Source organism: Pseudoliparis swirei, chromosome 23 (genome assembly GCF_029220125.1).
Source record: "Pseudoliparis swirei isolate HS2019 ecotype Mariana Trench chromosome 23, NWPU_hadal_v1, whole genome shotgun sequence".
Lineage (NCBI taxonomy): Eukaryota > Metazoa > Chordata > Actinopteri > Perciformes > Liparidae > Pseudoliparis > Pseudoliparis swirei.
Genome location: NC_079410.1, coordinates 4,998,009 through 5,011,906, shown reverse-complemented (window position 1 = coordinate 5,011,906; position 13,898 = coordinate 4,998,009). Strand labels below are relative to the sequence as shown.

The 13,898-nt window shown below is 45.9% G+C and overlaps 1 protein-coding gene across 3 annotated transcripts; it reads right to left on the bottom strand.

The window, feature by feature from the left end:
- Window positions 1-3: 3 nt before the first annotated feature.
- On the bottom strand, window positions 4-13,854 carry fmnl1a (formin-like 1a). 3 transcript variants are annotated; one of them, XM_056407828.1, is made up of 25 exons: window positions 13,330-13,854; window positions 10,588-10,671; window positions 10,257-10,343; window positions 10,096-10,169; window positions 8,273-8,356; window positions 8,037-8,180; window positions 7,428-7,536; window positions 7,206-7,282; window positions 7,026-7,119; window positions 6,620-6,694; window positions 6,417-6,527; window positions 5,776-5,925; window positions 5,579-5,680; window positions 4,169-4,709; window positions 3,961-4,085; window positions 3,667-3,869; window positions 3,347-3,581; window positions 3,194-3,262; window positions 3,029-3,109; window positions 2,264-2,393; window positions 1,992-2,155; window positions 1,800-1,901; window positions 1,623-1,712; window positions 498-603; window positions 4-398 (listed from the first exon to the last, which is right to left on the bottom strand). In XM_056407828.1, exons 1-25 carry the CDS (start codon window positions 13,507-13,509, stop codon window positions 334-336), a joined length of 3,282 nt encoding a protein of 1,093 aa, XP_056263803.1. In that variant the 5' UTR covers window positions 13,510-13,854; the 3' UTR covers window positions 4-333. The 3 variants fall into 3 exon arrangements, with proteins under 3 accessions (XP_056263803.1, XP_056263805.1, XP_056263802.1); XM_056407830.1 differs by lacking the exon at window positions 13,330-13,854 and adding an exon at window positions 13,039-13,062; XM_056407827.1 differs by having other exon boundaries at window positions 10,096-10,343.
- Between the last annotated feature and the right edge of the window lie 44 nt (window positions 13,855-13,898).

Sequence of the window (13,898 nt, the reverse complement as noted above, 5' to 3'; positions counted from 1 at the left end):
AGGTCGAAATTTGCTTCTTTTTTTTAATCACTCGACGGGATAATAAAACGTTACGAATTCAAAGCATCCAAAGTCGTCAGGCGCCGCAGGAATACATCGATACAGGCGAGGTTTGCAAGATTTTTTTTTCTTCTGTTAAGCATTAAAAATAACACAGTTCCAACTTCAAATTCTATTTACACAACAAATTCACACTCGAATGTTGGCAAAAACACACGTAACACATTATACATGTTTTGATATGCTGCATGTACAGTACATTTAAAGGCGCGCTCTTCTGTCCGTGCGCGTGTGATTCCGGTTACGTTTATAAAAATAAAAAAAAGATGGGGCTCAAGTGTCCTGGCGCTGGGCCGGCCGTCGGCCATCTGTCCGCCGGTACGGCGTGTTCCTCAAATCTGAGGCGGAGCAAAGACGGAGAGCGTGAACAGCAAGTTTAAAATATATATATGTGTATTACCACGCGACTCCTCCAGGAGGCGTCGGGGTTACCGTACCTGTGATGATGTCCTCCAGAACGCCGTCCTTCCCCTCGCGCACCTGAGGCTTCACCTGCCTCTTCTTCAGCTCCGCGATCAGGTCCACCTGCGGCATCTTGGGCCCCTGGAAGAGAATAGAGACGCGTGGAACCAAAGTAGATTTAGAATTAAGTCCCCTTCAGCCCCTCAGAGGTTGAGCGTCCCGGGCGTCAGACGTACACCACCGTTCAAAAGTTTGGGGTCACTTAGAAATGTCCTTATTTTTCAAAGGAAAGCACTGATTTTATCAATGAAGATAACATTAAATGAATCATAAATACACTCTAAACATAGTTAATGTGGTAAATGACTATTCTCTCGTGTCTAATGAAGTCTCTAAAGAGGTGTATAGAGGCCCATCTCCAGTGTTCTTATGGGTGGCTGTAGCTCAGTGGGGTAAGGGGGTCATCCTGCAACCCCAAGGTTGTCGGTTCGATCCCGGCTCTCCCCATTAGTTGTTGCAAGTCGAAGTGTCCTTGAGCAAGGCACTGAACCCCCAGTTGCTTCCTGGGCGCATCACTGCAGCCCACTGCTCCTTAATAACTAAGGATGGGTTAAATGCAGAGAACTAATTTCCCCTTGGGGATTAATAAAGTATATATCTTTTTTTTTCTTTTTTCATCTACATTGTGTTATCACCTTAGAAGACCAACGGAGGGGTAGAAAACCCTTTTAATGCGAGCGCAGCTGAAAACAGTTATGCTGGTGAGAGAAGCTATAAAACTGGCCTTCCTTTGAGCCACAAGAACAACATCAATATTTAAAATAAAAATCATTATTTATAACTTTGTCAATGTCTTGACTATATTTTATCTTCATTTTGCAATTAATTTGACAAATAAAAGTGAGTTTTCATAAACATTTTCTGGGTGACCTCAATTTTTTGAAGGGTAGTGCATTTCTTTTGGTTTATGTTGCATGAAAACTTCACGTTTACAATAAAACATGCAACATCCTGAGAAGTTGGCTACAGATTGCTGTACATTTATATTATGTGGACCCAGAAGAAGAAGAAGAAGGGAATGCTGCCCCCTCTTTCTTTGCTGCAGGATGCTCCATGTCACTTCTGATGTGTAATATGTGAAGGACCTTTTAGTCTCTCACCTTTTGCGACCCCGCCTTGTTCGGAGACATCTTTTCCTCGCTGCTCTCGCTCTCCATTTTCTTCTTCTGCTCCAGCTGTTGGTGCGCCGCCTGCGTTCAATCGAGCGCCAGATCATTAACGTCCAAAAGCGATTGTAATGGACGCACGTCGTCAGAAAACCCACCGCACGTGCTCACCTTGAAGGCCTTTATCAAGCGTCCGAACGTTGGGAAAAACATGGAAGGCTGCGTGGTTTTGGGGTTCTCGCCGAAATACTCCACCACGGAGCCGTACGCCTCCTGCAAGGGGGTCGGACACGACACACACCACACGTCTGGAAGACACGCAGTGAGGCGAGTGTGTGAGTAGGGGATGAACTACCGGCTCACCTGTGCCGTCTTGCTGTCTTTGATCAAAGTCTCCAGCTGCTCGCTGTTGGTTTTGATGAATTCCTTCAGCACCGGGCTGTCGTCCTGCACCAGGAACTCCTTCTTGGTCATTTCCATTCCCCGTTCTAGAGAGCGGATGTCCTGCAGCATGCCGTCCAGCGACACTGCCGGAGAAACAACTGAGTTTTAGTACCGCTACCCATTTTAAAATCACGGGCTACGGAACTTCTCCTCTGTCGGTGTGTTGGGTGGGGGGGGGGGGGGGGGGTTACCGAGCGCCGCCTTGTCCACGAAGTGGATCTCGGTGTGGAAGTTGGCCAAGTCGGGGTACTTGTCCCGGATGATGCCGGTGATGAAGTGCAGCAGCGTCTGCGAGCGGTCCGTCGACTTCGTCTCCAGCAGCTGAACAAATGAAGACGAGTGACTTCTGCTTAATTATTAAATTACATTACATCACATGCCATTTAGCTGACGCTTTTATCCACAGCGACTTACAGTAAGTTCATCAACCACGAGGACAAACTCAGAACAACAAGAATCAAGAAAGTAACATTTGTTCAAGAAAACCGAACTACAAAAAAATAATACCATGAGTAATATAAGTAATACCATAGGCAATACCATGAGTAATACCATGAGTAATATAAGTAATACCATGAGTAATATAAGTAATACCATAGGCAATACCATGAGTAATACCATGAGTAATATAAGTAATACCATGAATAATACCATGAGCAATCCCATGAATAAGGGCCATTAAAGTGCCACTGAAGTGCTAATCTTAATAGCATTCACTTTGCCACAAGGACAATTATGTGATAGCGGTGAATATATCTACTGTTTGCTAACGTTAGCTACAATTTAGCTAACGCTCGTTTTCCAACTCGGGCGGTTACGGTTGAAAGCGCTCGTGTACTTAATCGAGAACATTTACATTTTATTGCTTTTGGATTCTGCTTTAGATTTTTAAAAAGGAATCATATATGTCTCACTTTAAAAGCATAAGAGTAAACGTAAAAACAAATGCTACTCACGAGGTCCAGACTCTGCAGCCGAAACCCGTACGCCGCGCCCCGCTTGCTGCTGTTCATGTAGTTGCCGAAGGCCAGAACGATCTGGAAGGGGGAACGACGGGAGACGAGTAAAAATCACACGTTTCGAAAGCGACGTCGGAAACGCCGTAATCTTCTTCTACTCACTTCTAAGAACTTTTTCAGCTTGTCTGAAGACTTGATGGACATGGACGCCGCAATGATGGAGTTCAGTTGCTGTGCGGACGAAGAGGGAAAACCAAATCAGCGGGTCTGTTTTAAAAGAGCTCAAATTCTCCAGTCGGAGTGCGTTGGACCGACCGGCTGCAGGCGCTTGACCGTCTCCGGGAAGTTGCCCATGAACGTGAACGTGTTTATTCGCTGCTTCAGACGGGGAATCTTCCCGAAGCGCAAGACGAACTGGTCCTCGTCCGTCAGCTCCTCCAGCGGCCGGCCGTCCTTCTCGTAGTTGACCAGCAGCTTCATCTCATAATCTGACGGTATGAAGGGCTCGAGGATTTCCAGGAGGTCTATGGACAAAGACTTCTGGTCGTACCTGGAAGTCGGTGCGCGGGGGAGCGAGAACGCGGGATTAGTTGATAGAAGTCAACGACGCAACAGATCTTCCGTGAAGCGCCTACGTCTCGATGGCGGTGCAGATGGCGGATGGGTTCATCCCCCCTTTGCGTAGAGCGATAGACAGATTCTTCGCCTTGTTGGGGTCCATCAACGACGTCTTGCTGGGGGCCTTCTGGACCACCTTCTTCTTGATGTTGGACAGGTCTGTTGGATTACCCTGGGCCCTGGTCTTGAACTGTTCCCCGAACATATCCATGTTCAACTCCTGATGAACGACAGAACGAGACGAGTGAGTTCACGCTGCGGCTTTCTGGGGCAAGAGAGGGGTAGAAATTAAAACGGCTGCATCTTCTTACCGCCAAGACTTTCTCGTCATCCAGGTCGTTGAACACGGTGCCCGTCACCTGGTTTGGTTTTAAGGCCTGCCAGTTCAACAACGGCATCCTGAACTTGGTCTGAATGGGCTTCTTGCTCCTGACCGCTGAGGAGGCGGAGAAAGGGGAGGAGCCATCACACAAGGGAGACCGTCACTGCGCCAACGCTGTGCTCAGTACCTTTCATTACCAGATTGAGGGGTGGGTGCTCCGGGCGGGGGAGGCGGTCCAGCACCAGACGGGGGTGGTGGGGGTGGCGGTCCAGAACCAGGTGGAGGAGGTGGTGGTGGTGGTGGAACTCCTCCAGGAGGAGGAGGTGGGGGTACAGTGCCACAACCTCCTTGAGGTGGCGGAGGCGGAGGCGGAGGAGGAGAGGCAACCGCCCCCGGGCCACCAGGAGGAAGAGGTGGAGGAGGAGGAGGTGGTGGTGGTGGAGGACCAGAGGCAGAAGGAGGAAGGCCGGCCCGCGGGCCATCGGGGATGGAGGCCTGGACGTATTCGACCACCGTGACGGGCACCACCTGGATGTCCAGACCTCCGGAGGCGCTGCGTCCCAGTCGGAGCAGCCCCTTGTCCTGCAGCTCCTGGACCTTCTGCTCCAGCTCCGAGGAGGTCTGGGGGGCGGAGGTGCTCAGACGCTCCCGGTCCTTCTCCCTCTCCCTCTCCAGCTCACGCTCCCTCTCTCTCTGCTGCAAGGAACCCACCTGGGAGCAGGAGTCTCGCAGGCTCTCCTATGAGACACAAACACAGATAGGGAAACACAAAGAGCATTTAATACACTATATATATATTCTCACTTTAAACATTTAAACATGCTCACGATGACAATGTTTAGTAGTTAATGAGTTTAGTGTGCTAACAGGATCTGTTTCACTAGTTTGATTGTATTATTATTGGTTATTTTTGTATTTATTGGGACACTAGGGGCACTAAGCAGGAGACTGAGCACTTGTTCAGGTGAAATGATAAAAGTAGAAGGTATGTCAATGTTAGCTGATGCACCATGAAGGGAAATGTTGTTGTGTTCCACCAGAGCGAGAGAAATACATCATGAAGAATTGATGGATGTTTGTCTTTTAACTGGAAATCAACCTATACGGGGGTTTTGCCCCAGAAAGAAATGGCCTTTTGATGTAAGTTTAATTTCTTAAAGAAAAAAACCCACTACATGCTTACCTTTGCTGATTAACCCAAAAATAAAATGATGATCATTTTGCAAGAATGTAAACATAAATCATTAGAATATTGACCTTGACCATTAAAATAACGTTATGACAATTCATTCACCAAAGTCATTCGGCTTCATCCCCTCAGAACTATCAATGTCTGCATAAAACGTCATGGCAACCAGTCAAATAATTGTTGATCTACATATTACTCTGGACATCCCCAGAGCCGCTACCAGGAGGGAAGTGCAAGGTCACTTAAACGTATTCCAGGAGAGCAAATGCTCTCATCTTTCTTCATTCCACATTGAGGATGATGCTATAGTAAGAGCCGCCGCTCCGTCGACCTCATTATAACTGATCCCTGTGTGAATGGCGCACCTTTCGCCCGGCTGAGTCCTCTCATTAAACATCACGCCGCGGGCAGCACTCACTTTGAGCATCTCCGTCTCCTTGGCGGCCTGCATGAGCTGAGCCTCGAGTTCAGACGTCCTCTCCGCGGTCTGGCTCTCGACCTCCTGGAGCCGAGCGCTGAGCTGCAACGACAGACCACGTTGATGTGGTTCCGTTCGTCGACAAACCATCAAACGCTCGAAGCCTTGGCTTCTGTTCCCGGAGGCTCCTCTCTGACCTCTACGTTGTGCTCCTGCAGCTCGTCCACGTGCTCCAGCACTCCTCCTCGGTTCTCGGCGTCCTCCAGCAGGGTGCCCACGTCCAGCACGTTGTCCAGGTAGGCCTGGATCTGCACCTGCAGCTTCTCGCTCTCCGTTTGCTTCAGACGCTAACGACACACCACCGTGGACTTTAATACGCGGGATCCGGTGCGTGTTTTGAGTAATAATGTACATAAAGGAAGCAAGTAAGTAATCCGACGGTAATTCAACTATTAAAATAATCAGATTTGTTAATCTTCAGCTAAAAGTGAAGGGAAAGAGGATGAGCATGCAGCAGCAGCTACATCCAGTGGAGGAGAAATTGGGATTACAGTTGACCAGCTGTTACCATAGTTACGTGAAGCTCATTCGATGACATGCGTGAACATTTATTTTACATTTTTATGACTGCAACAACTGATTTTGTTTCGCGAGCAGCAGAAACTAATTTTATTTTTTTACGCATCTAGGAGGTAAAGCCTTTGAAGTCGTGTTTTCGGTCACCAATAATAACTTTTGTTTTGCGGTCCTGTGGAAAACATCTGGCCTCTTATTGGCTGCCGAGTGCTTCACACACACTCCGTCTCCACCGACCGCCGAGGACTTCGCTCATACTCACCTCCAGATACTTGTCCAGCCCGTGGTGAGTGAACTGGAACTGCAGGTGAACACGGAAGTTCATGTTCTCCACCGAATGCACCACGATGTTTATGAACTGCATGCAAGCCACCTGGACACACACACACACACACACACGGCAATTAACAACGAACACGTCCCGGTACCTGTTCCACCTTTCAGGTCACACACACCTGGACCTACCATGAAGTCGATGTTGCTGTCGTCATTGATGAAGTACTCCATCAGCTTCTCGAAGCGGTTCTTCTCTCTGCTCACCTGAAGGAAAGAGAACGGCCACTTATCTGAATATGTATTTTTATTGTTGCCCACAAGGGGGCGTCAGTGAGGCATCAATGCATTATGTATCTGCCACTCAGCTACACATTATTTATTACCCTTGCACCATCCTTGAACTTCAACACGCACACATACACACACACACATGCATGGCTGCTAAAATGATGACCGCGGTGCATGTGAGGGTCGGGATTGCGTCATAAGGTGCCAGTCACAAATGATCAACGAGAGGAAGTCTGGAACAAGGGGTCGGGCTCTGAGGTCAAACGAAGCCGTCGTATGAAATACCCGAGGCCGAAACTCTCTTCACCTCTTTGAAGTTGTCGAACGCCGACAGAATGATGTCATGCCCGCCCCTGACGAGGCACACGGCGGCCAGCAGCTCCAACACCAGGGCTTTGGTCCTGTTGCAGCACAGGAGGGGTCAGGTGAGGATGCAGGCGGACGGACACACACACACAGACACTTTGTCTCTCACACACACACTCACCTGGGATTCCTGCTGTTGAGACTGAGGGTGATCTCGTTCACGCAGCGCGGGTGAGTCATCACCAGGTTGAAGCCCGACTGGAGGCCGAAGGAGAGCGTAAACGGTCGTTACATACTTATTTATATATGACGTTCTATTCCTGCCAATAGATCCCTCTCCACACACACGCTGATCACTTTAAAGGCGTGTACAGATCTGATTTCGAGTGTGTTTTTGCTCTACCTGGTAGTTCATGATGGCTCTCAGGCACATGATGCACACGTGCACGTCGTCTCTCTGGCTGGAGGAATGAGACTTCTTGTACATCTTGTTCCCCAGAGTGGAGCTGATTCTGTGGAGGGATATGACAAGTGTGTGTCGCACACGGTTTGATGCGGAGGCCCAGAGCGCCGCGATTGGCCAATTATAACGAGGCTTCCAGCATTGCTTTTTATTTTGTTTCTTTTTTTTTTAGCCTCCACTGACAGCTGAGATGTTGCAGCCGGAGCAAAGTGAACGAATGACGCAATAAGGATACAAAATGATGAACACGACGGTAATAAAAGGCATCTCGTGATTTTAAAAAGATGGGAAAACCTGGCATGTCGCCATTTGTGAGGGCGTCCGTATTAATAACGAGGATTCTGTAGATTTGGACTGATTTTGGTGACTCGCAAAAAAAGAAACCGATGACTCAAATCTGCACCTCTAAGAAAATGACCCAACTTCTGCCTCTCGTGACTCGGTTTTCTGACTCTTATGTTCCTCTTTCATAAGAATTCATGACGTGGAGTGCTCGATATACTGTAAATATGTATATATATATCATCATATAATCCGTAGACATCTTACTTTACAGTCAGAGCTCGAGCAGCTTTGGTCATCCCATGAGACGGGGAGCCGCTGGAGCTCTTGGTCAAGTCCTCCATCGACCTCTCCGACGGTTTCCCTCTGTCCGACAGGGTGTCGCCATTTTCAACGCTCTCCACGTCGAACCTAGAGAGAGTTTCACAGGAAACGGGCGCGGTGAGGAAAATAACTTTGTTGTGAGAGCGCCGTCGCTTCACGAGAGAGTAGCCGGTACTCACGAGACGTCGCTTTGGGCGTGAGACAGGTACTCCACCAGGATGTCCAGACCTTTGTTCCGCTCGTTGAGGAACTCTTGAGCCCATCTACGAAGAGAGAGAGAAAGAGAGACGAGGTTAGTTACTCTAGTCACACTAGTAACTGTATTTTGTGACCCTAATCCTGTAACTGTAGTAACCCTACTCCTAATCCTGTAACTGTAGTAACCCTACTCCTAATCCTGTAACTGTAGTAATCCTACTCCTAATCCTGTAACTGTAGTAACCCTACTCCTAATCCTGTAACTGTAGTAACCCTACTCCTAATCCTGTAACTGTAGTAATCCTACTCCTAATCCTGTAACTGTAGTAACCCTACTCCTAATCCTGTAACTGTAGTAACCCTACTCCTAATCCTGTAACTGTAGTAACCCTAAACCTAATCCTGTAATTGTAGTAACCCTAAACCTAATCCTGTAATTGTAGTAACCCTAAACCTCATCCTATCCCTGTAACTGTAGTAGGCCTAATCCTAATCCTGTAACTGTAGTAATCCTAAACGTAATCCTAACCCTAATCCTTTAACTGTAGTAATCCTAAACCTCATCCTAACCCCAATCCTGTAACTGTAGTAATCCTAAACCTCATCCTAACCCCAATCCTGTAACTGTAGTAACCCTAATCCTAATCCTGTAACTGTAGTAATCCTAAACCTAATCCTGTAATTGTAGTAACCCTAAACCTAATACTAACCCTGTAACTGTAGTAATCCTAATCCTGTAACTGTAGTAATCCTAAATGTAATCCTAACCCTAATCCTGTAACTGTAGTAACCCTAATCCTAATCCTCTAACTGTAGTAATCCTAAACCTAATCCTGTAATTGTAGTAACCCTAAACCTAATCCTAACCCTGTAACTGTAGTAATCCTAAATGTAATCCTAACCCTAATCCTGTAACTGTAGTAATCCTAAACCTCATCCTAACCCCAATCCTGTAACTGTAGTAATCCTAAACCTCATCCTAACCCCAATCCGGTAACTGTAGTAATCCTAAACTTAATCCTAACCCCAATCATGTAACTGTAGTAATCCTAACCCCAATCCTGTAACTGTAGTAATCCTAAACCTCATCCTAACCCCAATCCTGTAACTGTAGTAATCCTAAACCTCATCCTAACCCCAATCCGGTAACTGTAGTAATCCTAAACTTAATCCTAACCCCAATCATGTAACTGTAGTAATCCTAACCCCAATCATGTAACTGTAGTAATCCTAACCCCAATCATGTAACTGTAGTAATCCTAACCCCAATCATGTAACTGTAGTAATCCTAACCCCAATCCTGTAACTGTAGTAATCCTAAACTTAATCCTAACTCCAATCCTGTAACTATAGTAACCCTTATCTCCTAACCCAGATAACTCAGATTGGATTTTAAAAGCCTGATTATGTAATTTCAATAAGAAGAAATAACACAATCTGGCTCCTGCAAAAGAAATGTTGACTTCAAAATCACGAAACGACACATTTAAAGTGTCATCCTGTTATTTTTGGCTCGAGGAAACCAGCATTGCGTTTGCAGTGCGCAAAGGATTGTGGGTAAAATAAATTGGCACGAGAGCGCGCTGGTTGGCAGACAGGATGCGATGGCACATCCTGGTACTTTTGGTTCACCGCATTTGAGGTATTTTGTGTTGCGACATACTAAAATATGTCTGGCGCAATCAGGATAACGGTCCTCTCCACCTTCAAAGCTCCTCAGAGTAGTTATTGGCCACTAGGGGCGCTAGAGAGCAACATTCTGACCAGTGTTTTCTCCCAATAGACTAACACAACTCTCCGTTACCCGATGTGATTGGTCCGAAGAGAGATCTCCAGATCCTTCAGGACCTTGCTGGCGTCTTGGATCCTTTTCTTCAGCTGGAGAAGAAGAAAAAGAAGAAGAGAATCAAGACATTGATAGAAGAAGAAAGACGCGTTAAACGTGAATCCCTTTTGACCACCGACCCTGCTGGACACCGCTCCTTGATCCTGGTAGAAGCTCTTGATCTTGGTCAGGTACGTGGACGGGGGGCTCTTCACCTGGAAGCGCTCCTGGAGGGGGGGGGGGGGGGGAGAAGAATTCACATGGAAACTGACCTTTGACCCCGGTGGATGTGTATCTGCGACCCTGAAGGCCGCCACAGGAAGTGTGCTGCGGGGTTTTCAACCGTGGGGTATTTATGCGTATGTGTTTAAGCCTCCGACCCGGGGGGCCGAATCCGTCTCACTTCGGGCCCCTTAATGTTGACGTTGATTATGAAACCAGCTCGTCATCAGAGGGGAGAATCCAACTCACCTGATCACACACTAATTCCCACTTCTTGTCATTGTCATACTGACTCAACAGCGTCAGTTTGTCTGGAGGCAAGTTCATGTAGCTCTGAAAGAGAGAAAACATCAAATATATTTTATATGAGAGGTAAAAAAAAAAGCCACAAGTTTAACATGTGTCTCACTTTCTGTTGTCACTCCTCCAGTGACTTTCAGAACATCATTATTAAACCTTGCCAAACAAACCACAAGTGTTTCTCTGTGAAGGTTTTTAACGGCCGGAAGTGCAGGTGACTCGGTGTTTACATGTATTTACACGGTCGTCACGCCGACCTCAAAGTACAAACTTTTGACTAATCTTAGAGCTTTTTTTCATGTGATAAAGATAAAGATAGAGATGATGAAACAAGTAAAAACAAGCTGACTCCACAATAACCCCGTGAGACATGTATTGTGCTCTTTATTTTTGTATGTGATCAAAGTTTGAATATAGATTATGACTTTCGAACTAGATTTAACTTTTATCATTTTGCTGTGCATCACATAATATTTCTACAATCACCTCAACTGTAGGGAGATTTTTAAGACCCCATATTGCCCAAAAAGAGCAGTTCTTCTTCACGTTATCAGCCTACAGGGACACGTTTGACCCCTGATATAAAGGTCACCTCCCCTCATTCAAATGGCTTGAAAATGGAGTGATTTAATTCACCCAAATTAACTTTTTAATAACTTAATAAGGTAAAAAGAAAAGTGCTTTCTTTATTCACTGAATGAGTCAATAATTACATTCTTGTTCATGTTTTGCTGGAAGTTGATTTTAATGTATTATAACTGCTGCAGTCTAAAGCAACCACTGGTTATTCACCTTTAAACACAGAGTTTAGCGTAGATCGTACAGGTCATTTTCAGTTTCGGATATTAACTATACTATATATAGTATAGTTAATATACTAATATATTTAGTATACCAGTATATTCAAGCAGCAGTCTGCAGTTTGTCTGTCGCACCATAAAAAAAAGGGATGCAAAAAGAGAAACGACGGTTGCGTTGCTGCAGGGAGGATGTCTGGTGAGTGTGTGTGTGTGTGTGTGGGGGGGGGGGGGGGGGGGGGGGTAAAGGGAGGGTCTCCTTGTGGGTAAAAGGGTTCAAACGGAGCGTTTGTGTGCTCACTCACGCAAACAGTGGCGTGCACTTCTCATTTCCAACGCAGATATGAAAACATGGAGCTGCATGCAGCGTCTCTAAAATGAACATTTAAAGTTCTCTGCTGGAAGGGGAAGTGACGTCACGCTAATGAGCGGCGCGGTGCGTGTGCACGTGTTCTATTTCCAAATAGTCACAGGCTAATTATAACAAGAGGAATACGTCAATGTATACATATAAAGAATTGTTACCTTCGCATTGAAAATGCCGGAAGGTTATGTTTTGATCGCCGTGTATTTATTTATTTATTTATTTGTATGCGTGTTATTCGCAAAACTCAAAAAGTATTGAACCGAATCGCATGAAATTTGGTGGGATGATTGTTTATTATCCGGGGACCAGTTGATGAGATTTTGGGATCGATCGGGTCAAAGGTCAAAGGTCAAAGGTCATGAACAGGTCAAAATCATTTGCAGAACTCAAAAAGTATTGAACCGAATCGCATGAAATTTGGTGGGATGATTGTTTATTATCCGGGGACCAGTTGATTAGATTTTGGGATCAATCGGGTCAAAGGTCAAGGTCATGGAAAGGTCAAACTCTTTTTTTACCATAGCACGATACATTTGTGTCCAATTGGCATGCAACTAATGCCAAAATGTTCATAATTCAATGCCCAATCTTGTGATATGCGAAGGTATGCGCTCTACCGAGTGCCCATTCTAGTTAATAATATGTGATTATGAGTTTCTTTGATGTTAAAAAAAAAATGGCATCAACTTTTTCAGTCATTTCATTTTAGTTAAAGACATTCATTGGAACATTTTAATGGACGTTTGCATCAATGTTTTCTCATTGTTCAGACGTTAGCAGAGAAAAAATAAAAACATTCAAAGCTCATTAGCCATTTATTTAATTTATCCATGAAAAAGGGGGATTTTTAACATTCTTTTCATTTCCGTACTCTTTTCTTAAATAACAGATTAACACAGAAAGAAAAACTAGGAAGAAAGAAATGCCTAAATTAGGCATTAGTCTAATAAGAGATGTTTTTTTCTCTTCATGCTGTTCATCCAGAGACAAAAGATGTGCCTCCATCATGTATCCATGATGTCACACACGCCGAGCATCATAGAAATCTAAATGTGGGAAAGATTTTAAATAAAATGAGCAGAGAGCAAAGTCACACCGTCCTGGTGTTTTTTGTTCACAGAATTTCATGATATGAACAAAAGAGATTTCAAAAATCTGATTTTGCACCTTTTTACTAAACTAAATTTGTGTTGTTTATTTGCCTATCGGCGTTATCACCTCTTCTAAACTACATACGGTTTCCATGTGTTCCTCGTGGAGTCTCCAGGACTCATCGTGATGTTTTCCTTTTTTCCAACTAGCTGTTGAAAGAGTGAGCGGCTGCTTTCCGGTCTTATGGTCTCACTCGTGTAAATAAGTTGCTCAACTTCCCCTTCGAGGCCAGCTGGCCGCACGTCCTCAAATCTAACAGAGAAGAATCTGGATAACATTTATTAATATATCGTGATATGCATCCTTGCACACAAAAAACACACCTGCGTATTAATCCCATCTAACCGAGAGCGTAATCTGAGTGCAGCCACTCACCAGCACCACGTTGAAGCGCTCCTCCAGCTCCTCCTCGGGGGGCAGTTTAGGGGGAGCCGGCTGCTTCTTCTGCAGGGTCGCCGTGGGGTCGCTCATCCCCGAAGCTCCTCCGACTGAGTTCCTGGCCTCTCGGCCCTCAAACGGTTCCTGCTCCGAGACCCCCGCGGCCGCATTCCCCATCACTAATCTCCACAAGTAATCCAGGAGGAAATCTTAACACAAACCCCTTTTCTCCTGAGAAATCGGTGGATTCCACACAGAAAAAAAAGAAGGGGGATCACTCTGAATGACGAGGACAAGCGGGCCGAAATCAAAATGTTTGGGCCTTCAGGGAGACGAACATCAAGAAGAAGAAGTCTACTGAATCCGCCTTGGTCCTGAGGACAGGGTGGGTGATGAAAGAAGGTCGCTCGCCCACATTTCTGTCTCTCTCTCTGTCTCCAAGTACCTCTGACGATGAGGTTGCAAGCCTCGCCGGGGCCTGCTGGGCTCTAAGAAAAGCCCCACCTTAGTGATCGAGAACTTGTTGATCGAGAACTCCTCTGGTAAATGAGTACACGGGTGCTGTG